Source organism: Pseudophryne corroboree, chromosome 1, assembly GCF_028390025.1.
Source record: "Pseudophryne corroboree isolate aPseCor3 chromosome 1, aPseCor3.hap2, whole genome shotgun sequence".
NCBI lineage: Eukaryota > Metazoa > Chordata > Amphibia > Anura > Myobatrachidae > Pseudophryne > Pseudophryne corroboree.
In genome coordinates this window covers 7,811,691-7,837,633 of record NC_086444.1, presented here as the reverse complement: position 1 = coordinate 7,837,633, position 25,943 = coordinate 7,811,691, and the positions used below count along the sequence as shown (strand labels likewise).

The window sequence follows — 25,943 nt, the reverse complement described above, 5'->3', positions numbered from 1 at the left end:
CGCCACGGCAGGTTAGGAGTTTGGTGGTGGCAGCAAGAACCCGCCCACAACGCAGTGGGTGGAGTCAGTAACAGGCGGTTACTGACGGTAAGCAGGGAATCCCCTATGTGGTCAGGCCTCGTGCGGCTTGACCTTCCATTCTGTGCGCAGTCAACGGGACGCGGAAGCTGCGAGTGCTTCCGTACGGTATCGTCCTGTCACACCCCCCCCCCCCCTTCCCATTATAATAGGGGCATTAGGCTCTCAGGGAAGAGGCATGACAAACTTGATCCCAGAGAAAGCCCGTGCTATGATGCCTATTTCCACATATACTGTATATATATATATATGTATTACACACATTTATAGAAACTGCAAGAAAATGCCCCTTACTAAATAACACTTTACAAATACTTAAAACTCTCCAGCTTGGAGTTCTCTAGCTCTCTATGCAAGGCAGATAGCTCAATGAGTTGAGTGTCCGACTGCAGTGCCATAAGTAACGGGTCTGAATCCCGGGCACATCAGCATCCTGAAATATAATATAGGACAGTGCAACTGAACAACAAAGAGCTATCAACTCAAGTCCATGAATGCTGTATAGGTATTACTGAAAGAAGGGGTGAGAGTAGGAGACATGGGCGGTCCGGATATGTCGGACTTCAAAATGGGTGGAAGCTGCAAGTGGAAGTTAGATAATTCATAATTGACAAGTGCCACCAACAGCGCCCCCTACCCTGCAGCGCTATGTGCGGAGCACACTCTGCACACACCTAGTTACCGCTCTGACCCTATTGTACTAGTCCTGCAACCTAATAGGACGATAAGCTTTTGCAATGAATTAAGGGCCTAATTCAGAGTTGATCGCAGCAGCAAATTTGTTAGCCAAAACCATGTGCACTGCAGGGGGGGCAGATATAACATGTGCAGAGAGAGTTTGATTTGGGTGGGGTGTGTTCAGTCTGAACTCTAAATTGCAGTGTAAAAATAAAGCAGCCAGTATTTACCCTGGACAGAAACAAAATAACCCACCCAAATCTAACTCTCTCTGCACATGTTACATCTGCCCCCCCCTATAGTGCACATGGTTTTGCCCAACTGCCAACAAATTTGCAGCAGCGACCAGGTCTGAATTAGACCCATAGATGCTTCAATAAAGTCTCCCAGTTTGATACATATCCTATGCAACCAATCAGGGTCGTAACTACGTGTGTGCCAAGTGGGCTTGGCACACAGCGCAGTTGCCCTGAGGGCGCACGGCCAGCGGCATGTAATGATTCAAATTGACTCATTACATGCCACCTCTGCTGTGTGCGCCGTGCTGTGGAGGGAGAAGAGGACCAGCGCCGGGCAGCGGAGAAGGAGGAGGAGGGAGGGGGAGCCGCAGCAGCGCTATGTCATTGGTAGTAAGCGCCGCTGCAGCATCCCCCTCTCCTTCTGTATTGGCTGCCCGGCGCTGCTGTGGATGCTGGGATGCGGTTCCTCCATCCCAGCATCCACAGCAGCGCCGGGCAACCAATACGGAAGGAGGGGGGGATGCTGCAGCGGCGCTTACTACCAATGACATAGCGCTGCTGCGGCTCCCTGCTCCCTCTCCCTCTCACCTCACTGCCTGCACCGAGGAAGCTGCACGAGGAGCCTAACTGCCAGCGGGGAGAAGGTAAGTATCTCTCTTTCTCTCTCTTTCTCTCTCTCTCTCAGGGGGTCACCGTCTGCCGCAATGTGTAAAAAGGGGGATGGCTGCCGCAATGTGTAAAAAGGGGGACTGGCTGCCGCAATGTGTAAAAAGGGGGACTGGCTGCCGCAATGTGTAAAAAGGGGGACTGGCTGCCGCAATGTGTAAAAAGGGGGCCTGGCTGCCGCAATGTGTAAAAAGGGGGACTGGCTGCCGCAATGTGTAAAAAGGGGGACTGGCTGCCGCAATGTGTAAAAAGGGGGACTGTCTGCTGTAATGTGTAAAAAGGGGGACGCTGTCTGCTGTAATGTATAAAAGGGGCTCTACCTGGTGTAGTGGCGCTACTGTGCAGCGTAATTTGAATAATGTAGACTACTGTGCACCATAGTGTGAATTGCTATTATTTTGTGGCCACGCCCCTTCCCCGTGAAGCCACGCCCCTATAAATTTTTCGCACGCCAACGGCGCGCACTGCCCCTATCTTACATGGGGGGAGTGCCACTGTCGTTTCTTGCACACAGCGCTAAAATGCCTAGTTACGACACTGCAACCAATAGACGAACTGGTGGAGAACTTAGCCGCACGTAAATATCTAATGACATTAGAACTCACAGATCGCGCTGACAGCCTCTGCCAAGCCCAAAACTGCATTCTCTACACCTAAGTGCTTATTCCTGTATAAGGTGCTTGGGGGCTATGGGTAAGCATTGGGCATCTGCTATGGCACGTCTAGATGACATACTGGTCTGTACACAAGACTGACAGTCCAATGCATTAGCCATGTCAGAGGCAAAGTAGCCAGGATACAGATGAGTCATTTCTGTTCTTTGCCGCAAGCCATGACAAACGTGAATTATGTGCTGCAACTAGCGTGCAAGCGGGTGTGTGCGGGCACTGTGTATGCACCCGCGATCCGTAGTATTGCATGGTCTGCGCTCTCCGGCGTCTGAGCCGCACGTGGACAGGATTAATTGCACCCATGATGAGCACGATCAGGAAGGACACATCTGTATGTAACATGTGCAGAGAGAGTTAGATTTGGGTGGAGTGTGGCAGACATAACGTGCACTGCAGGTGGGATAGATATAACATGTGCACTGCAGGTGGGATAGATATAACATGTGCACTGCAGGGGGGGCATGATATAACATGTGTAGTGCAGATGGAGCATATGTAACATGTGCACTGCAGGGGGGGGCAGATATAACATGTGCAGTGCAGGGGGGGCAGATGTAACATGTGCACTGCAGGTGGGGCAGATGTAACATGTGCAGTGCAGGTGGGGCAGATGTAACATGTGCAGTGCAAGGGGGGGGCAGATATAACATGTGCAGTTCAGGGGGGGGGGGCAGATATAACATGTGCAGTGCAGGTGGGGCAGATGTAACATGTGCAGTGCAGGTGGGGCAGATGTAACATGTGCAGTGCAGGTGGGGCAGATGTAACATGTGCAGAGAGAGTTAGATTTGGGTGGGGTGTGTTCAAACTGAAATCTAAACTGCAGTGTAAAAATAAAGCAGCCAGTATTTACCCTGCACAGAAACAATATAACCCACCCAAATCTAACTCTCTCTGCACATGTTACATCTGCCCCACCTGCATGGCAACATGGTTTTGCCCAGTTGTTTGATAATTTGCTTTACTTACAAATATGAATGAGGCTGTTACTGGGGGATGTGAGGGCTGTGTTCATGTTCTGCTTGTGTGAGTTAGACACTAGGACCTTCTCAGGGGCGCTTTAAGAGAGGAGGAGGAGGAACGTGTGCTGCCTCTTCCATTCGGGCCCCCTCCTCTCTGCCGGCAGCACTGGAGAGTCTGTGCACTAGAGGTCTAAGAACATACTTACCTACTCTCCCGGAAGCTGCGGGAGGCTCCCGTTTTTTGAGGTAGCCCCCCGCACCCCCGGAAGAGTGGGCAGGTCTCCCGCATCCTGCTCGCACCCTAGTGATGCGAGCAGGATGGAGAGACAACCTTCCGCAATCGCGGGTCCGTCTGGTGGAGAAGGGGTTAAAATGATGCAAATTGCGTCATTTTAGCCCCGCCCCCTTCCCGCGGACCCGCGAATTGCGGCATTTCACGATGAGGGGGCGGGGCTTAGTGATGTCACAGTCCGGCCCCGCCCCCCGAAGACACTGCAACGTTTCCTCTCCGGGCTTCTCCCGGACAGGAGAAATAAAATGTAGGTAAGTATGTCTAAGAATCTACTGTGCATTCACAGATCACCGGGAAAAATGCTGCCACAGCCATTTTCCCAGTGATTTTCCTACTGCGCATGTGCTGAACACCGTGAAAATGGCCAAATCGCCATTTTCACGGTGATTCCAGAGAGCTGCTGATGTCGGCGCGGGACTCTGGAGGGGTAAGTATTTAAAAAATGAGTGCAGCGTGTGCTGGGGGCCCCCCTCTGGACTGCACCCCTTATAGATACGCCAGCGGAGACCTGTGTTTAGAATACTTGCCTACTTTTGAATAAGCGTGTCAGGGAGATGTGACAGTAACACCTATCAATGCGGGCGTGTACCGCTACATCGGAGAGGCGTGTCATAAACATGACTGACATCCACATGTAAATGAGCCCCAAACCAAGTAAGATCTATTTGTAGAAAAAAAGACTCTGATATTTTGCAGGATGTGTTTGTGTATTGTTTTATATAGTGGTTCCATATACTGTAAGTGGCCACGATAACCTTATATAAAATGCATGTAGCCATAGGGATCATTGTGCCCTATGGGGGTCATTCCGAGTTGATCGTAGCTGTGCTATATTTAGCACAGCTACGATCAGTCACACTGACATGCGGGGGGACGCACAGCACAGAGCTAGTCCACCCCACATGTCAGTGCCGCCCCCACCTCCCCCACATAAGTGCAAAGGCATCACACAGCGGCGATGCCTTTGCACTTCAAGAGTAGCTCCCAACCAGCGCAACTTTAGCGTGCTGGCCAGGAGCTACTCATCGCTCCCCGGCCCGCAGCGGCTGCGTGTGACGTCACACAGCCGCTGCGGCCAGCCACCCATTCCCACGAAATGGCGGCCAAATGCCTCCATTCCGCCCCCTCCCATCCAGTGATCGCTTCTGCCTGTCAATCAGGCAGAGGCGATCGCAGCCCTGCTGCTGCCTTTGGCCGTCTGGCATGCGCCAGCGCACTATGGCGCGGGTGCATGCGCAGTAGAGACCCGTTCGCTCGGCTGTGACAAACAGCAGCAAATGAGTCAGAATGACCCCCTATAACCAATGCAGGGAAATGGCGCTGATTATCCCATTTGAATGTATGTATCGCTGATTTCTCTTTTTTTCAGGGAGATTGAGGGACTATTCAGGGAGTGAGGGAGATTGCTTCTATTTCAGGGAGTCTCCTGCAGAATGAGGGAGGGTAGGCAACTCTGGTGTTTAGTTAATGCTGGACAGGACAGGATTTACTGGTATGTCTTGTTTTGCTGCGGCAACCGGTATTGGCCGTGGAATGGTGTACTGTTATTGGCTGCTGCATGAGACGGTGCTGCCATTCATCGAGATACTGTACGTTAGCCGGGAGGGGGATGGTCGCAGGAGGAGAGCTAGATCTGTGTGTCATTAGCGTAGAGATGATGGGCGGGAAGTTATGGCGCCTGATTCAGCGGCCATGTGGGATGCCAGCCGAACTCGGACGTTTTTTTTAAAGGGGCAATCACTTACAAGGCAAAACCATGTATTATAAGTGATTGCCTCTTTAAAAATTACATCCGGCCCGATATTGGAGGCCAAAAGAGCTGATGAGCTCACACAGGCAGTCATTCCGAGTTGATCGCTCGCTAGCTACTTTTTGCAGCGCTGCGATCAGATAGTCGCCGCCCACAGGGGAGTGTATTTTCGCTTTGCAAGTGTGCGATCGCATGTGCAGCCGAGCCGTGCAAAAACAGTTTGTGCAGTTTCTGAGTTGCCCAGAACTTACTCAGCCGCTGCGATCATTTCAGCCTGTCCGGGTCCGGAACTGACGTCAGACACCCGCCCTGCAAACACTTGGACACGCCTGCGTTTTTCCAACCACTCCCAGAAAACGGTCAGTTACCACCCACAAACACCCTCTTCCTGTCAATCTCCTTGCGATCACCCGTGCAAATGAATTTTTCGTTAAATCCATCGCTCAGCAACAAACCTCTTTGTACCCGTACAATGCGCCTGCGCATTACGGTGCACAGTTTTGCCATTTTTTTTGCCTGATCACTGCGCTGCAAAAATCGTCAGCGAGCGATCAACTCGGAATGACCCCCATAGAGCGGATGTATAGAGGGAGAATAGGAGAGATCCAAGAATAGAACCATGGAGACACCTAGTGGAAGTGGGGTCATGAGAGGAAACGGAGAAGGAACGGTCAGAGGGGTACGGGAAGGGGGGGGGGGGGGGGGGACGGCCAGGAGAAAGCTGTATTATGCAGACTAGGGGAGTCTGGGACTTACAGGAGGAGAGGGTGGTCGGCAGTGTCATATGGAGCAGAGATTAGAGAGTGTCGGGATGAAGGGAGGAGAGGGTGGTCGGCAGTGTCATATGGAGCAGAGATTAGGGAGTGTCGGGATGAAGGGAGGTTTTATTAAGGATAAGGGAGATAACATCGTGGAAGCAGAGGAGACCGCGCCTGATGAGGGGAGATGTCAGGAATCTGCGTACAGCACGCCTATTTGCCGTTCTACACTGTACTGAGGAGGGATCCGGTCTTTAGGTCCACAGTAAGTAGGTCGACAATGTTTGGGTCGACCACTATTGGTTGACAGTAAGTAGCCGGGGGTGGTCTTCAGTATGCCGGCTGTCGGGATCCCGGCGCACAGTATACCGGCGCCGGAATCCCGACAGCCGGCATTCCAACACTTATTCTCCATCGTGGGGGTCCACGACCCCCCTGGAGGGAGAATAAAATAGCAAGGGGCTCATTTGCGCTCGCCACATTGTCTGTAAGCCGGCGGTCGGGCTCCCGGCGCCGGTATGCTGGTCACCGGGAGCCCGACCGCCGGCATACCATACCACACCCAGTAGCTGGTGCTGCTCTGCATTAGTCTCAGTACACCAAGTATTCCAAGCATAATCTACTCTCTGCAGGGGCGTCTCTAGAGAGGGGGGACCCGTGTGCAGACTCCGTGTGTGGGCCCCTCCTCTCCTGTAGCCGCCGCGCCATTTTTTCGGAGTCCTGCGCATGCGCTGTAGACTCTGGCACTGTGCGAGAGACTCTAGTGGTCAGTGCGCTAGCAGCAGCTACGGGAGAGGAGGGGCCACACACGGTCAGCGATGGACTCCGGAAAGGTAAGTAGAGGAGAAATGGGTGCAGTGTGTGTGGTGTGCCCCCCCCCCCCCCCCCGGTACTCAGGGGCCCATGTGCACTGCACACACTGCACCCATTATAGAAACGCCAGTGACTCTCTAGGTTTAGCCCAGTACGCCAAGCATTCCAGTATAATCTGCTCTCTGGGTTTAGCCCACTACGCCAAGCATTCCAGTATAATCTGCTCTCTGGGTTTAGCCCAGTACACCAAGTATTCCAGTATATTCCATTCACTGGGTATCAGCCCAGTTCCCTGACATCCAAAGAATACCTCATCTTACCATAGACTCTATTGCATATGAGGAGAATCTACACTCATTCCTCTCTCCTTTCCCGTGTCAATATTGCCCATCGCCCAATAGCGGCTCCACCGAGAACACCACCCACCAGGAGCGTGACAGAGATATTGAAGAAATTAACAATATGGGAACAGGCAAAAAGAGAGATGGAGCGGATTCTGGCGTCGGTGTCCTGGCTCCTTTCAGGATTCCAGCATCGGCATTCCATCATGTATCAGAAATCCGGCACCGGTATCTCGTGCGTTAGAATCCCGACCATCTGGATGGTAACCGCATCCTGTTACATCAATATCTAAAAGGAACACATAAAAGAGGTGGAAAACAATGACATGGCAATAAGAGAATAGCCACTCTCATAACCAGGTGTAATACGTAATGAAAAGGATGTATAATAATATAAGGCTGGAACACCTATTAGTAGGAGAACAGTAAGTGTGCATGTGGAGAGGAAATGATGTGAGTAACCAGGTAAGTCTGCCTCCTCTGAGGGTACCTTTGTGTGCACCCCTTAGCTGTTAATGTATTGTGCAGAGACACACCAGGACTCGGTCGCAGAGCTAACATGCTGTATGGAAGAAATCCCCATTGCCAACATGACCCTACAAATAAGTGGTCTTTGTGACATAGACATCAGAGAGTTGGTGACATTCGGTTAGGATACCGATCAGCAAGTCACTGCTCGTGTGCTGGACCCTGTGTATGCTCAGAGGTGACGTGGCCTGGCGGACTGGATCACTGGGCCACCCTTACTTCTGGGCCCCGTAGCTCCTGCACCGCCTGTAGCGGGCAACACAGAGATAAAGACGGCCCATCCTTACACAATGGGCCTAATCCATGTTTGTACGGGAAAGCCTAGGCAGCTGCGATGTTTTAGGCTACGGACTTGGTGACCATTGCAAGGGAAGCGGCTGCCCAGAAAAGATTAAAGACGCCCAACAGAGACATCGCAAGGTCCCCAGCAACTGCATACACAGCATCACCGCCATAATGAGGAACATCGGTTTCCCAGGTGAGATACGGTCACGCAGACAAGCCGCGGGTAAACAGTCTGTAGAGACAAGTCTTCATACTCCTGCATTTGCCACCTGTCTGGAACTTGTTGCAGCCTTAATATTAGGGTAAAGAATTTGCCAGTATACTACACTACACTAGAGAAGACAAGAACTGTCAGAGACTTTGTTGTCCGAGCGGATACAAGTGGCGCCGAGGATCACGCTACAGAACTGTCAGGAGGCGTTGTCTTGATAAATTGTTTAGGCCTTGAGGGTAGACGTTACCACTGCTGTTCCACCCATTGTGCAGTCAGTCCGTGCGGAATCCGTCTGGCTCTCACTTCCTATACCTGCACATTGGGGGTCATTCCGAGTTGTTCGCTCGTTAGTTTTTTTCGCTACGGAGCGATTAGTCGCAAACTGCGCATGCGCAATGTTCGCAGTGCGCCTGCGCCAAGTAAATTAGCACAAAAGTTTGGAATTTTACTCACGGCCTAACGAAGATTTTTCATCGTTCTGGTGATCGTAGTGTGATTGACAGGAAGTGGGTGTTTCTGGGCGGAAACTGGCCGTTTTATGGGTGTGTGCGGATAAACGTTGGCGTTTCTGGGAAAAACGCGGGAGTGTCTGAAGAAACGGGGGAGTGTCTGGGCGAACGCTGGGTGTGTTTGTGACGTCAAACCAGGAACGAAACTGACTGAACTGATCGCAGTGTAGGAGTAAGTCTCGAGCTACTCAGAAACTGCTAAGAAATTTCTATTCGCAATTCTGCTAAGCCAAGATTCACTCCCAGAGGGTGGCGGCTTAGCGTGTGCAATGCTGCTAAAAGAAGCTAGCGAGTGAACAACTCGGAATGAGGGCCCTTGCACCTTCTTCCCCGAACAACACACGTTTCTGTCACGTACAATGGGGGTCATTCCCAGTTGATCGCTCGCTAGCTACTTTTAGCAGCTGTGCAAACTCATAGTCGCCACCCACGGGGGAGTGTATTTTCGCTTTGCAGGAGTGCGGACACCTGTGCAGCCGAGCGGCTACAAACACATTTTGTGCAGAACAAGACCAGCCCTGTAGTTACTTATCCTGTGCGATGATTGCTGCGACGAAGGTTCCGGAATTAACGTCAGATACCCGCCCAGCAAACGCCCGGCCACGCCTGCATTTTTCCAAACACTCCCAGAAAACGGTCAGTTGACACCCATAAACTCCCACTCCCTGTCAATCTCCTTGCGTTCAGCTGTGCGAATAGAATTGTCGCTAGAACCTGTGCAAAACCACAAAGGACTTTGTATCCATACGACGTGCGTGCGCATTGTGGTGCATACGCATGCGCAGATTAGCCGTTTATTTAACTGATCGCTACACAGCGAACAAAGGCAGCTAACGATCAACTCGGAATGACCCCCCATGTACGGAGTTAGACGTTGGCACCGGTGTAACCGATATGGAGGAGTCACAGCACAGCCCGCGGTGAATACGACACAGGAACCTGCCGCCCAATGTTTGAAGAGTAAAAAGAAGTTTTACAAAAGCAGAAAGATAAGAAACATGACTTTATCTGTGTGTGCGGCGCCCAGGCCGGACCGCGTACTGTCTGCGTCCTTCTCCATTACATCCGTCTCCATTACCCTTCCTTGCGTCCGTATAGGCCTAAGATCCCGCCCACTGTTTTTCTCTCCGCAGCTGTCATCAATAGCACCTGTACTTACATCCGCCCCATGCTGGTGTAACTTCCCATCTCTATCTGGAAGCTACGGAGCATGGAAGCCATCTTAAACGCTTGTGACACTACCATGAGACAAAGCAGTTCCGTTCATTCGCATGGTCGCGGCCCAGTTACTGCGCAGAAACGCCGATTTCACGGAAAGTGTGGTTCCACAATGGACAGATTAATCCACATGCACTAGAGCTTTCTGTAAGTGTGCCGGTGCCTGATCCGGTACATGGGCGGCCACCGATTTCTTGCATTGCTGTATGTGCAGAACGTTGAACTCTGCAAAGTCCAGGAGAGATCAGAGCGATCCCCCGGTAACCACTGGCGTATTTAGAATGGGTGCACCCATTTTCTCAATACTTACCCTCGGAGTCGCGCTTCGGTGGCAGCAGCCCTACAGATACCACCGGGAAATGTCCGTTCTCCCCGCATTTCATGCATGCGCAGTAGGAAAATCACTGCACTAGTCTCTTGATACACCCCTGCCTGTAACACTGGGTGTGGATCATAGGGTCGACAGGAACAAGGTCAACAGTCATTAGGTCGACCACTATTGGTTGACAGTGACTAGGTTGACACCTGAAATAGGTTGACATGGTCATTATGTCGACATGGGTAAGGTCGACATGGAAAAAGGTCAATATGAGTTTTTAATATGTTTTTGGTGTCGTTTTCTTCATACAGTGACCGGGAACCCCAATTAGTGCACCGTGTCCCCTCGCATGGCTCGATTCGCTCGCCATGCTACGAGCAATGTGCCTCACTCCACTACCGCTGCGCTCGGTACAGGTTACTATTCTCAACCATAGTCCACGTGGATCAAAGTTCTAAATTTTTTAAAAAATGTGACAAACTCATGTTGACCTTTTCATGTGTTGACCTTTGCCATGTCGGCCTAGTGACCATGTCGACCTAGTGCATTTCAACCAATAGTGATCAAACTAATGAGTGTCGACCTAAGTCCTGTCAACCTGACCATTACACTTGCTGCCTGTAACACTTATCCCCTGCCCATTACACTTGCTGTCTGTAACACTTCCCTCCTGCCCATTACACTTGCTGCCTGTAACACTTACCCCGTCCATTACACTTGCTGCCTGTAACACTTCCCTCCTGCCCATTACACTTGCTGCCTGTAACACTTCCCCCCTGCCCATTACACTTTCTGCCTGTAACACTTCCCTCCTGCCCATTACACTTGCTGCCTGTAACACTCCCCCCTGCCCATTACACTTGCTGCCTGTAACACTTCCCTCATGCCCATTACACTTGCTGCCTGTAACACTCCCCCCTGCCCATTACACTTGCTGCCTGTAACACTCCCCCCGGCCCATTACACTTGCTGCCTGTAACACTTCCCTCCTGCCCATTACACTTGCTGCCTGTAACACTTCCCTCCTGCCCATTACACTTGCTGCCTGTAACACTCCCCCCTGCCCATTACACTTGCTGCCTGTAACACTCCCCCTGCCCATTACACTTGCTGCCTGTAACACTTCCCTCCTGCCCATTACAATTGCTGCCTGTAACACTGCCCCCTGCCCACTACACATGCTGCCTGTAACACTTCCCCCCTGCCCATTACACTTGCTGCCTGTAACACTTCCCCCTGCCCATTACACTTGCTGCCTGTAACACTTCCCTCCTGCCCATTACACTTGCTGCCTGTAACACTTCCCCCCTGCCCATTACACATGCTGCCTGTAACACTTCCCCCTGCCCATTACATTTGCTGCCTGTAACACTTCCCCCCTGCCTATTACACTTGCTGCCTGTAACACTTCCCCCCTGCCCATTACACTTGCTGCCTGTAACACTTCCCCCCTGCCCATTACACTTGCTGCCTGTAACACTTCCCCCTGCACATTACACTTGCTGCCTGTAACACTTCCCTCCTGCCCATTACACTTGCTGCCTGTAACACTTCCCTCCTGCCCATTACACTTGCTGCCTGTAACACTTCCCCCCTGCCCATTACACTTGCTGCCTGTAACAATTCCCCCCTGCCCATTACACTTGCTGCCTGTAACACTTCCCCCCTGCCCATTACATTTGCTGCCTGTAACACTCCCCCCTGCCCATTACACATGCTGCCTGTAACACTTCCCCCCTGCCCATTACACTTGCTGCCTGTAACACTTCCCCCCTGCCCATTACACTTGCTGCCTGTAACACTTCCCTCCTGCCCATTACACTTGCTGCCTGTAACACTTACCCCGTCCATTACACTTGCTGCCTGTAACACTTCCCTCCTGCCCATTACACTTGCTGCCTGTAACACTTCCCTCCTGCCCATTACACTTGCTGCCTGTAACACTTCCGCCCTGCCCATTACACTTTCTGCCTGTAACACTTCCCACCTGCCCATTACACTTGCTGCCTGTAACACTCCCCCCTGCCCATTACACTTGCTGCCTGTAACACTTCCCTCCTGCCCATTACACTTGCTGCCTGTAACACTTCCCTCCTGCCCATTACACTTGCTGCCTGTAACACTTCCCTCCTGCCCATTACACTTGCTGCCTGTAACACTTCCCTCCTGCCCATTACACTTGCTGCCTGTAACACCTCCCTCCTGCCCATTACACTTGCTGTCTGTAACACTTCCCCCCTGCCCATTACACTTGCTGCCTGTAACACTCCCCCCTGCCCATTACACTTGCTGCCTGTAACACTCCCCCCGGCCCATTACACTTGCTGCCTGTAACACTTCCCTCCTGCCCATTACACTTGCTGCCTGTAACACTTCCCTCCTGCCCATTGCACTTGCTGCCTGTAACACTCCCCCCTGCCCATTACACTTGCTGCCTGTAACACTGCCCCTGTCCATTACACTTGCTGCCTGTAACACTTCCCCCTGCCCATTACACTTGCTGCCTGTAACACTCCCCCCTGCCCATTACACATGCTGCCTGTAACACTTCCCTCCTGCCCATTACACTTGCTGCCTGTAACACTTCCCTCCTGCCCATTACACTTGCTGCCTGTAACACTTCCCCCCTGCCCATTACACTTGCTACCTGTAACACTCCCCCCTGCCCATTACACTTGCTGCCTGTAACACTTCCCCCTACCCATTACACTTGCTGCCTGTAACACTTCCCTCCTGCTCATTACACTTGCTGCCTGTAACACTTCCCTCCTGCTCATTACACTTGCTGCCTGTAACACTTCCCTCCTGCTCATTACACTTGCTGCCTGTAACACTTCCCTCCTGCCCATTAAAACAAACTATATAACCCCTCGCGCTAATATACTTAATTTGAGGCAACAGGACATGAATTTACTCAATACATTGGTTTTTATGATATTTTTAATATCTGTAAAATCAATCGTATAAGAACACAAACAAACATCCCAAAATTAATATAATTAATATGCGCATATATAAAAACCCAATCTAAATAACATGGTAATAATAATTGAGCATAAGAGGTGGTTCATATATTTAAATTGACCACAGTAGACTATTCAATAATCATAAAACTGATGATGTCCTTATTTTTGTTCCCAAATAGGACAGTCCCATTAAATGTGCATATAAATATTTCATGAATTAGATATCGTATAGTGTGGTATGGATGGAGCTTTTTTTTACCAGTTGATGAAATTATCCATATGCTCACAAGAACGGATGATTCTTTACTTATGGGAGAAATGTCCAGAAATCATGGAGGGAATGATATACCACCCGGGGATCAGTGCACCACAAGCACCTGTAGAATAAAGCTCCCGTTTTCCAATTGCTGCAAGTGGCGTCCTCCGTCTCCCACTATAACTGGCCCCTGCTCATTACACTTGCTGTTTGCAACACTTCCCTCCTGCCCATTACACTTGCTGCCTGTAACACTTCCCCCCTGCCCATTACACTTGCTGCCTGTAACACTTCCCTCCTGCCCATTACACTTTCTTTCTGTAACACTCCCCCCTGCCCATTACACATGCTGCCTGTAACACTTCCCCCCTGCCCATTACACTTGCTGCCTGTAACACTTCCCTCCTGCCCATTACACTAGCTGCCTGTAACACTTCCCTCTTGCCCATTACACTTGCTGCCTGTAACACTTCCCTCCTGCTCATTACACTTGCTGCCTGTAACACTTCCCCCCTGCACATTACACTTGCTGCCTGTAACACTTCCCCCCTGCCCATTACACTTGCTGCCTGTAACTCTTCCCCCCTGCCCATTATACTTGCTACCTGTAACATTTCCCTCCTGCCCGTTACAGTTGCTGCCTGTAACACTTTTCCCCTGCACATTACACTTGCTGCCTGTAACACTTATTCCTGTCCATTATATTTGCTGCCTGTAACACTTCCCTCCTGCCCATTACACTTGCTGCCTGTAACACTTCCCTCCTGCCCATTACAATTGCTGCCTGTAACACTTCCCCCCTGCCCATTACACTTGCTGTCTGTAACACTTCCCCTCTGCCCATTACACTTGCTGCCTGTAACACTTACCCCCTGTCCATTATATTTGCTGCCTGTAACACTTCCCTCCTGCCCATTACACTTGCTGCCTGTAACACTTCCCTCCTGCCCATTACACTTGCTGCCTGTAACACTTTCCTCCTGCCCATAACACTTGCTGCCTGTAACACTCCCCCTTGCCCATTACACTTGCTGCCTGTAACACTTCCCTCCTGCCCATTACACTTGCTGCCTGTAACACTCCCCCCTGCCCATTACACTTGCTGCCTGTAACACTTCCCTCCTGCTCATTACACTTGCTGCCTGTAACACTTCCCCCCTGCTCATTACACTTGCTGCCTGTAACACTTCCCCTCTGCTCATTACACTTGCTGCCTGTAACACTTCCCTCCTGCCCATAACACTTGCTGCCTGTAACACTCCCCCCTGCCCATTACACTTGCTGCCTGTAACACTTCCCTCCTGCCCATTACACTTGCTGCCTGTAACACTTCCCCCTGCCCATTACACTTGCTGCCTGTAACACTCCCCCCTGCCCATTACACTTGCTGCCTGTAACACTTCCCTCCTGCTCATTACACTTGCTGCCTGTAACACTTCCCCCCTGCTCATTACACTTGCTGCCTGTAACACTTCCACTCTGCTCATTACACTTGCTGCCTGTAACACTTCCCTCCTGCCCATTAAAACAAACTATATAACCCCTCGCGCTAATATACTTAATTTGAGGCAACAGGACATGAATTTACTCAATACATTGGTTTTTATGATATTTTTAATATCTGTAAAATCAATCGTATAAGAACACAAACAAACATCCCAAAATTAATATAATTAATATGCGCATATATAAAAACCCAATCTAAATAACATGGTAATAATAATTGAGCATAAGAGGTGGATCATATATTTAAATTGACCACAGTAGATTATTCAATAATCATAAAACTGATTATGTCCTTATTTTTGTTCCCAAATAGAACAGTCCCATTAAATGTGCATATAAATATTTCATGAATTAGATATCGTATAGTGTGGTATGGATGGAGCTTTTTTTACCAGTTGATGAAATTATCCATATGCTCACAAGAACGGATGATTCTTTACTTATCGGAGAAATGTCCAGAAATCATGGAGGGAATGATATACCACCCGGGGCTCAGTGCACCACAAGCAACTGTAGAATAAAGCTCCCGTTTTCCAATTGCCGCAAGTGGCGTCCTCCGTCTCCCACTATAACTGGCCCCTGCTCATTACACTTGCTGCCTGTAACACTTCCCTCCTGCCCATTACACTTGCTGCCTGTAACACTTCCCCCCTGCCCATTACACTTGCTGCCTGTAACACTTCCCTCCTGCCCATTACACTTGCTGCCTGTAACACTTCCCCCCTGCTCATTACACATGCTGCCTGTAACACTTCCCCCCTGCCCATTACACATGCTGCCTGTAACACTTCCCCCCTGCCCATTATACTTGCTGCCTGTAACACTTCCCTCCTGCCCATTACACTTGCTGCCTGTAACACTTTTCTCCTGCCCATTACACATGCTACATGTAACACTCCCCCCTGCCCATTACACATGCTGCCTGTAACACTTCCCCCCTGCCCATTACACTTGCTGCCTGTAACGCTTCCCCCCTGCCCATTACACTTGCTGCCTGTAACGCTTCCCCCCTGCCCATTACACTTGCTGCCTGTAACACTTCCCCCCTGCCCATTACACTTGCTGCCTGTAACACTTCCCCCCTGCCCATTACACTTGCTGCCTGTAACACTTCCCCCCTGCCCATTACACTTGCTGCCTGTAACACTTCCCCCCTGCCCATTACACTTGCTGCCTGTAACACTTCCCCCCTGCCCATTACACATGCTGCCTGTAACACTTCCCCTCTGCTCATTACACTTGCTGCCTGTAACACTTCCCCCCTGCCCATTACACTTGCTGCCTGTAACACTTCCCCCCTGCCCATTACACTTGCTGCCTGTAACACTTCCCCCCTGCCCATTACACTTGCTGCCTGTAACACTTCCCCCCTGCCCATTACACATGCTGCCTGTAACACTTCCCCCCTGCCCATTACACTTGCTGCCTGTAACACTTCCCCCCTGCCCATTACACTTGCTTTGCAGTTTTGGTTTCCTGTATTGTGCTTTCAACAAAACTGGTGGGTACATTCTTATATAATATCATGAAAGTAGAGTCTGGTCATTAAGAGATTGAAACTCCGTAGTCACTAAACATTGGCAGCAGGTCGCATATAAACGTAGGATATAAGCCACCAGGAGGTGCAATGTTATATCATAGGAAGAACGATAATTATATCTCCATATTTATGTAGAAAGCGCCCTGTTACATTGGTAATAAGCAGTAACACAGTGGGGTATATTTACTAAGCTCCCGATTTTGACCGAGATTGCGTTTTTTCTTCAAAGTGTCATCTCGGTCAATCTCGGTCATTTACTAAACACTAATCACGGCAGTGATGAGGGCATTCGTAATTTTTTGCTAGTTCAGGTAAAAAATCACGAATGAATACACCATCGGTCAAATTACGCCTGTTTAAGTATGAATCTCGGTCATTTACTAAGAAGTGCAAAGCAAAAAAACACAAAACACTGCCGTGAAAAATTACAATTCGTAAAAAAGTCCTAAAAAAAAACAGACCTGCTTTTTTTATTCGTGATTTGAGATGCATGCAGGGATCCATGAGATCCGTGCATGTATATCAGTGGGAAGGGGTGGGAAAGTGCTTTTTTTTGCTGAAAAAAATTGCGTTGGGTCCCCCCTCCTAAGCATAACCAGCCTCGGGCTCTTTGAGCCGATCCTGGTTGCAGAAATATGGGGGAAAAAATGACAGGGGTTCCCCCATATTTAAGCAACCAGCATCGGGCTCTGCGCCTGGTCCTGGTCCCAAAAATACGGGGGACAAAAAGAGTAGGGGTCCCCCGTATTTTAAAAACCAGCACCGGGCTCCACTAGCTGGACAGATAATGCCACAGCCGGGGGTCACTTTTATATAGCGCCCTGCGGCCGTGGCATCAAAAATCCAACTAGTCACCCCTGGCCGGGGTACCCTGGGGGAGTGGGGACCCCTTCAATCAAGGGGTCCCCCCCCCCCCAGCCACCCAAGGGCCAGGGGTGAAGCCCGAGGCTGTCCCCCCCCCATCCAATGGGCTGCGGATGGGAGGGCTGATAGCCTTTGTTGTAAAATAAAAGATATTGTTTTTAGTAGCAGTACTACAAGTCCCAGCAAGCCTCCCCCGCATGCTGGTACTTGGAGAACCACAAGTACCAGCATGCGGCGGTAAAACGGGCCCGCTGGTACCTGTAGTACTACCACTAAAAAAATACCCAAAAAAACACAAGACACACACACCGTGAAAGTATAATTTTATTACATACATACACACATACATACATACTTACCTTATGTTCCCACGCAGGTCGGTCCTCTTCTCCAGTAGAATCCAAGGGGTACCTGTTGAAGAAATTCTACTCACCAGATCCAGTGGTCCAGGCTCCTCGGCAAATCCAGGGATAATCCACGTACTTGAATAAAACAAAAAAACGGTTGCCCGACCACGAACTGAAAGGTGACCCATGTTTGCACATGGGTCACCTTTCCACGAATGCCAGAAACCCACTTTGCCTTCTGGCTAAGTGGGTTTCTTCAGCCAATCAGGGAGTGCCACGTTGTAGCACCCTCCTGATCGGCTGTGTGCTCTTGTCCTCACTGACAGGCAGCACACGGCAGTGTTACAATGTAGCGCCTATGCGCTACATTGTAACCAATGATGGGAACTTTCTGCTTAGCGGTGACGTCACTTTAGGTCAACCGCAGGGCAGAAAGTTCCCATCATTGGTTACAATGTAGCGCATAGGCGCTACATTGTAACACTGCCGTGTGCTGCCTGTCAGTGAGGACAGCAGCACACAGCTGATCAGGAGAGTGCTACAACGTGGCACTCCCTGATTGGCTGAAGAAACCCACTTAGCCAGAAGGCAAAGTGGGTTTCTGGCATTCGTGGAAAGGTGACCCATGTGCAAACATGGGTCACCTTTCAGTTCGTGGTCGGGCAACCGTTTTTTTGTTTTATTCAAGTACGTGGATTATCCCTGGATTTGCCGAGGAGCCTGGACCACTGGATCTGGTGAGTAGAATTTCTTCAACAGGTACCCCTTGGATTCTACTGGAGAAGAGGACCGACCTGCGTGGGAACATAAGGTAAGTATGTATGTATGTGTGTTTGTATGTAATAAAATTATACTTTCACGGTGTGTGTGTCTTGTGTTTTTTTGGGTATTTTTTTAGTGGTAGTACTACAGGTACCAGCGGGCCCGTTTTACCGCAGCATGCTGGTACTTGTGGTTCTCCAAGTACCAGCATGCGGGGGAGGCTTGCTGGGACTTGTAGTACTGCTACTAAAAACAATATCTTTTATTTTACAACAAAGGCTATCAGCCCTCCCATCCGCAGCCCATTGGATGGGGGGGGGGGGGCAGCCTCGGGCTTCACCCCTGGCCCTTGGGTGGCTGGGGGGGGGGGACCCCTTGATTGAAGGGGTCCCCACTCCCCCAGGGTACCCCGGCCAGGGGTGACTAGTTGGATTTTTGATGCCACGGCCGCAGGGCGCTATATAAAAGTGACCCCCGGCTGTGGCATTATCTGTCCAGCTAGTGGAGCCCGGTGCTGGTTTTTAAAATACGGGGGACCCCTACTCTTTTTGTCCCCCGTATTTTTGGGACCAGGACCAGGCGCAGAGCCCGATGCTGGTTGCTTAAATATGGGGGAACCCCTGTCATTTTTTTCCCCATATTTCTGCAACCAGGATCGGCTCAAAGAGCCCGAGGCTGGTTATGCTTAGGAGGGGGGACCCCACGCAATTTTTTTTAGGATTTTACTTTGTTTAATTTAAAAAAAAAAAAAAATACGAACCCCAGCACGGATCACACAGATCCGGCCGAGATTGATTGTAAAAAAAAACGTCAGTGTTTTGCTAATCACTGCCGTCAAATTAGGTAAAAAAACACGAATGACATCGACATCGGAAGCAAAGAAAAATACGAATACGACAGCTTAGTAAATTAGTCGTAATCAATTCAAAAAGTTGCAGTTTTACACTGTCGATGTCATTCGTGATTGAACTTTGACCTATTTTCGGAAATTACGAATCTTAGTAAATAAACCCCAGTATGTGTAATCAGAGTGTGCTGGAGGCTATCTTACCGGAAATGTCCTTTATATCCAGGGGTCTCTGGTGCGGAGCTCGGGGACACAGCGGCACCGCCCCCGGAATGCCTGAACATTATCATCACATTCCTAGACCCAAGAGACTGTAAGAACGGAACACAAGAGAAATATATCTGCACACCAGCGGAACATAATAACAATATAATCTACCATTGCCAGAGAGATATCCAGGCCTCCGCTGCTCCCTCTACTGACCCAGGTACGTGTCATAGACCTGATCGCAGCAGCAATTTGTTAGCAGTTGGGCAAAACCATGTGCAGTGCAGGTGGGGCAGATATAACATGTGCAGAGAGAGTTAGATTTGGGTGGGTTATATTGTTTCCGTGCAGGGTAAATACTGGCTGCTTTATTTTTACACTTACAATTTAGATTTCAGTTTGAACCCACCCAAATCTAACTCTCTCTGCACATGTTACATATGCCCCACCTGCACTGCACATGGTTTTGCCCATTAGCTAACAAATTTGCTGCTGCAATCAGCTCTGAATTAGGTCCTTCGTGTGACGTAAAGTCACATACAATAAACATAGAAAACGAACAGGGGCACTAAATATTGTGACGTCACACAGGCGCCCCAACTGCTTTGTCCAGATCGCGCCCATTAAATGCAGCATCGACGCCCCCCCTGACGGCTGAATCTGTCATGGTGAAGGGTTGCGGCCGGTGGATGCAGTGCTGCGTACAGACACGTGACTGCGTCCAGGCCTGCATAAGACCCTTTGGGTGACATGTGCTAAGCAGTGATGAGTGGAGTGGTGAGTAAGTGGAGAAGTTGCCCATGACAACCAATCAACATTGACGTAACATTTATAATTGGCATACTATAAAATTATACAGAGCCGCTGATTGGTTGCCACGGGCAACTTCTCCACTGGCTCACTTCTCCGCTTTTATCACTGCTTAGTAAATGTCCCCCTCTGTGTCTTATTCTCATTGTAGCCCACACACAGAGGCTGGCAGTTCTGCCACAAGGGATTGGTACAAAGCTGCAGAGCACAGTTATACGTGGTGCAAGGAATGGCGCAGTCACCGGTATCGGAACCCTGCTTTCTGCCTTTTTACCCACATTACCCGCTGAAACTCCATGCAATGCCTACGTCAGTGTAGTCAGAGTAACATTGCTTTGTACGTTGTCACAGCAGCGATGCCAGTATGACGAGACCCTTGTACCTTGTGTTCTGCGACAGGGAATTGCTGCCAATGTACTAAGGGCCTAATTCAGACCAGATCGCTGTTGGGCGAAATCTCACAGTGGCCGGTTATTGAATGACTGCTTATGCGTGCGGCTCGTAATGCGCAGGCGAGAGGCCATACTGCGTATAAATCCTGCGTCTTTTTTGATTGCGGCTGATTCTGGGTAGTAACTGGCCGTTTTCTGGGAGTGTCAGGAATAACACAGGCGTTCCCAAGCATTTTCTGGGCGGCTGTGTGACGTCAGCGCCGGCCCCGACCAGCCTGTGTAAATCGCACTGTAGGAGTAAGTCCTGGGCTGCGCACACACTGCACACACTGCACACACTGGTAAAAACATTAGATGGTGAGTGAGTTGTGAATGGATTTGCAGCTGACCGGCGTTTGCACAGCTTTTCACACGGCGACCGCAGACTTGCACGGGGCGGATTTTCACTCTGTCTGGGCGGCGACTATCCGATCGCAGACCTCTGCAAATTCACAGAGGAGCAATCAGATGTGAATCAGGTCCCGGAATTGACGTCAGACATCCGCCCTCCTAACGCCTCGACACGCCTGCGTTTGGATCTCCACGCCCAGAAAACGGTGAGTTGACGCCCGGTTCGCCTTTCTCCTGTCAATCTTCTTGCGGTCGCTGCTGCCCGACAACAGCCGTCGCCGGGCAATGACGCGCATGCGCAGTTCAGACCCGATCGCACGCCTGCAAAGAAGCGCAGCGTGTAATCGGGTCGGAATGACCCCCAGAATATAGAAGCAGCTGACCAGTGTCGAGTCTAGAATCACATCACCCTATTTGTACAGAGTAATAACACATCATGTACACAAGAAGAAATAAACTATTATTAAAAAAAGCAAGAGACGTTTCCAGTATAACTATAAATGCAATAAAAAATAAAATAAAACATGTTCTAAACTAGTTGAAATAAAAATGATTGTAACTTATACACAATGACCACGTGTCCCCGGTAAATGTAAGACCGCCTGGAACCTGGCAAGAGGTGATGTCTGCTGCCATGCCGGCTGGGAGGTCTAGTTATGTTTATGCTGCTGAGTAAGCACGCGGTGTCTAACGCCTGTCGCTACAGCAGACCCGCCTACCCTCCCGGAATGGCCGTCAGGCTCCCAAAAATCCAGTGGCCCTCCCGGCCCCCCTGGAAGTATAGGCAAGTCTCCCGATAATCGCAGCGCCCTATGACCTGGCGGCCCACTTTGCGAGTGAAGTGGGCAGTCCAGGCAGCCGATGACACGATTCTCTCTGTCTGGGCTCGTGAAAGGGGTGTGCAGATACTGCTCACAGGGGCGTGCCGCCTATCAGGGGGGCGTGGAGGGAGGGATCTCAGCAGGTATCGGAGACATCTGCTGTGGTCCCTCTGTCATGTACATTTAGAACATTGCATTGTGGGCTGTATTCCCAGGAATAGCGTATTGTAGCAGGTGCACGCTCCCACTACCTGGAAACATATCTCTGAGGAACCGCTGCAGGTAGCGGGGGAGTGACAGGACGGTGGTCAGTGTCAGTCACTAAGACGGTGACAGAGGTTAGTCAGTGGGGGTAGTGGGAAGTATTTTACTGGTACATGACTGCTCCCGCAACTCAAAGCAGAACAACGGGGATCTGCAGGCTGCCGGAGGCAGGGGTATGCCGTGACGCAAACACATCGTGGTAGCACCAGGCTATGCTGCCTCCTGCAACAAGAATATATAACACATCTGTACATTTAGAGGATACTTAATATTTGCGTTTAACTCCTAAACACGGGTGTTTTGGGATTAAGCAGCAAATATGCAATGGGACTGATTGTTTTATAGGGGAGGCATTCAATATGCCGCCTGTCGGTATCCCGGCGCTCAGCATATCAACGCCGGGATCCCGACAGCCAGCATATGACAACTATTCTACCTCTTGGGGTGTCCTTGACACCCCTGGAGGGAGAATAAATAGCGTGGCGCGCGTGGTAATTCAGACCTGATCACTAGGCTGCGATTTCATACAGCGGGCGATCAGGTCAGAACTGAGCATGCATATGCACCGTCCGCAATGCACAGGCGCGTCGCACGGGTACAAAGCAGATCGCCGCTCAACAATGGGTTTGTGCAAAGAATCTATTCGCACGGGCGTTCGCAAGGAGAGTGACAGGAAGAAGGCGTTTGTGGGTGTCAACTGACCGTTTTCCGGGAGTGTTTGGGAAAACGTAGGCGTGTCCAAGGGTTTGCTGGGTGGGTTCCTGACGTCAATTCCGGTCCTGGACAGGCTGAAGTGATCGCAGAGGCTGAGTAAGTCCTGGGCTGCGCAGAGACTGCACAAGATCTGTTTGTACATCTCTGCTACACATGTGATCGCACACTTGCACAGCTAAAATACACTCACCCTGTGAGAGGCGACGATCTCATCGCAGGACAACAAAAATCGCCTGCTAGCGATCAGGTCTGAATTACCCCCATAGAGCTCACACTGTAGATTCATTTTGTTGGTACTTTTCCTGTAACATTTATGGTGTATGCTATTTAGCAATGTGTCAGTAAAATGTAATCCAACACTGCCCTGTAGTGTTCACAATGTATTTTTCACTTTCCTATCAGCAAATCCGTCGTCCAGTGGTTCTCGAGATTAGCCCGGACAGACAGACGCTTACTGTTTTATTTTACACTATGTAGAGATTACAGCGCCATTTATAAAGACTGCGAATGCGAGAATCAAAACTTCATTATTTCATGCATGCGATATCTCTGACTTCTCTCGCATAAAATGTTGATAAATTCCGTATACTGTATGAAACATGACAAGAGTGAAAAGCAGCGTATATAGCCATTGATAAATTTGCCCCTCACTGAAAGTGACCCAGTGCACTATATATATATTTCTATACCAACAGAGCTTGTGGTTCTCGCGCTTTCAGACACTGGTAGAAAGAGATCACGGAGCGGAGGCAGAAAGGGAAAAGACAGAAGTGCAGAAGATGAGAAAGATGATAACAGTGGAGAGAATACACATGGTGGATCACACTGCAAACCGAAAAACGGTCACAGCTGTAACGGTAGAAGCCCAGGTGACGGAGGAAAAACAAAAGGCAACAATGACAGGATTGGGGGAACCAGTGATCAGTGAGTCCATGTGTTTGATAATAAGTATCATAGAGCTTGCATACATCAGAATGGAGTCATAGTCCAATAGCCCTACCCTATGACCTAGGTAGGCTTGAGAAATGGTCAAGAACGTGGCAACTACAGATTAATGACAAAAAATGCAAAATCATGCACTTAGGTCTCAAAAACCAAAAGGCTAAAGATAGTATTAATTAGAGACGTGCAGCGGGCGCTTTTTGTGTTTTGTGTTTTGGTTTTGGTTCTTTAATGTTTAAATGTTTATTTTAATACTTCACAGCAGGCATTTTATGAGAATTTAATAAAAGCTATATTTTGTAATACTTACCTCTACCTTACTTACCCACTTACCTGTATCCTGTGCGCCACTAAAAGACCAATCCTTTTCTTTCCTCTTTTTTAAGTAATTTGTACCTATATTGGCAAAAACCTTTCTGTGGCAGCACCCCCAACCTGGATTGGATTGATCATGATAAAACTGGGGCATATACAATAAATTATTCAAATAAGTCTAGTGCAGTCGCTATTTCCCATTCCCTTTTTCCGTTATTTTTTTTTTTTTCAATACAATTTTTATTGTTTAAAGACAGAGGTATACACAATACAACCAGAGTACCGTTATATAATCACGGTAAAAGAGTTCAAGTGTACAGAAATAATCAGGAAGTTGTTACAATCAGTGAACAGTGTAAGAAGCCAGTAAAAAACAGCCACAAATATATATCACATTGAGATTAGCTCGTGAATCAAGACATATTAACTTCCTTAAAACAATAACAATATTAGTAACGAAGATAATAGGGGGGGGGGGGGAGGAGACAGGGGAAGGAAGGGGAAGGGGAAGGAAGTATCTGATCTCAAATAAGAAAAGGAAATCTTGTATAAGGCCTTAATATACATATGAAGTTGTAAAGTAGATCAATGTTGATGTGGTATTAAGAAATAGTAAGAATGCGAAGTAGGTGCCATTCCGTATTTTCATATACTTTCATTATACGTTCCTGAGTAGGTAGATCTAAGGATTGTATGAAAGGAGACCATTTAGCATAACATTTTTCCACATGTTTGCCTATATCAGGGAATGTACTGTTTCTATCAAAATAAAGAAGTTGCAATAATTTTAGTTTAAGTTCTTGTAATGTAGGGGAGGATGAGGAAATCCAGTGTATAAGAATAATTTTCTTTGCAAGTGTCACAATGGTCACCAACAACGGTATATGGGGGGAAAGATCCCGATTTGGGAGCCAATTTTTGAAATTTACACATAAGCACGCTAATGGGTCAGGTAGAACTTGTGTGGCAAATAAAGAATTTAGATAGACAATCACCTTATTCCAGAAACGCCTAATCTTGCCGCACTCCCAAAAACAATGGAAAAAAGTAGCGTGTGAGCAATGACATTTCAAACAAGTGGCAGATGTATTTGGTGTCATATGTTGTCTTTGTGCTTGGGAAATGTAGGCTCTGTGTAATGTTTTCCAATGCACTTCTTGGAGATAGGTGGATTTCAAAAATTTAAGGGTGTTGTGGCAATGTTTAGTGAGAACTAAGGGGGAATCAATGTCTGGGATGTCAACTTGCCAAGTAACCGCCAGTAATTGCCATGGTTTCGTGATAGAGGTAGGCAAAAGGGCCGAGTAGAGAAGTTTAGTACGGTAGGGGACAGTGTTAAGAAGTGGTAAAAGGGAGTAAATAGAGTCAGTAGAATTTAGAGACCTAGTATTAGGGTCCAAGGAGAGAACATAATGTCGTGTTTGTAGAAACATGAAAAAATTAGAAGTGTGTAAAATAAATTGTTCCTGAAGAGTAGAGAAAGTCAGTATATGTCCTCCAGGATCAAAGACTTGTGAGGTAAGATATAAATCTTTGTCTTTCCAGGAGAGGAAGATTGGATCATAGAGTGATGGAGAAAATGAGGGGTTGCCCCAAAGTGTGTTGTATGGAGAAGAAGACAGATTTCTCACTAGTTTTTTATTGATAGTTAGCCATGCTGAGTAAGTGTCATGGAACAA

At 49.1% G+C, this 25,943-nt stretch overlaps 1 protein-coding gene across 2 annotated transcripts in view; it reads left to right on the top strand.

Moving 5' to 3' along the window:
- The window catches only part of LOC134958737 (uncharacterized), a 130,167-nt gene that overhangs the window by 9,587 nt on the left and 94,637 nt on the right, over positions 1 to 25,943 (top strand). The window contains exons 2-3 of one of the 2 annotated variants that reach the window (XM_063946490.1): positions 19,636 to 19,836; positions 23,727 to 23,931. In XM_063946490.1, the coding sequence (XP_063802560.1) occupies positions 19,636 to 19,836; positions 23,727 to 23,931 (406 nt within the window). Of the gene's footprint in view, positions 1 to 19,635; positions 19,837 to 23,702; positions 23,932 to 25,943 lie in introns of both variants that reach the window. The other variant, XM_063941601.1, reaches the window with a different exon arrangement.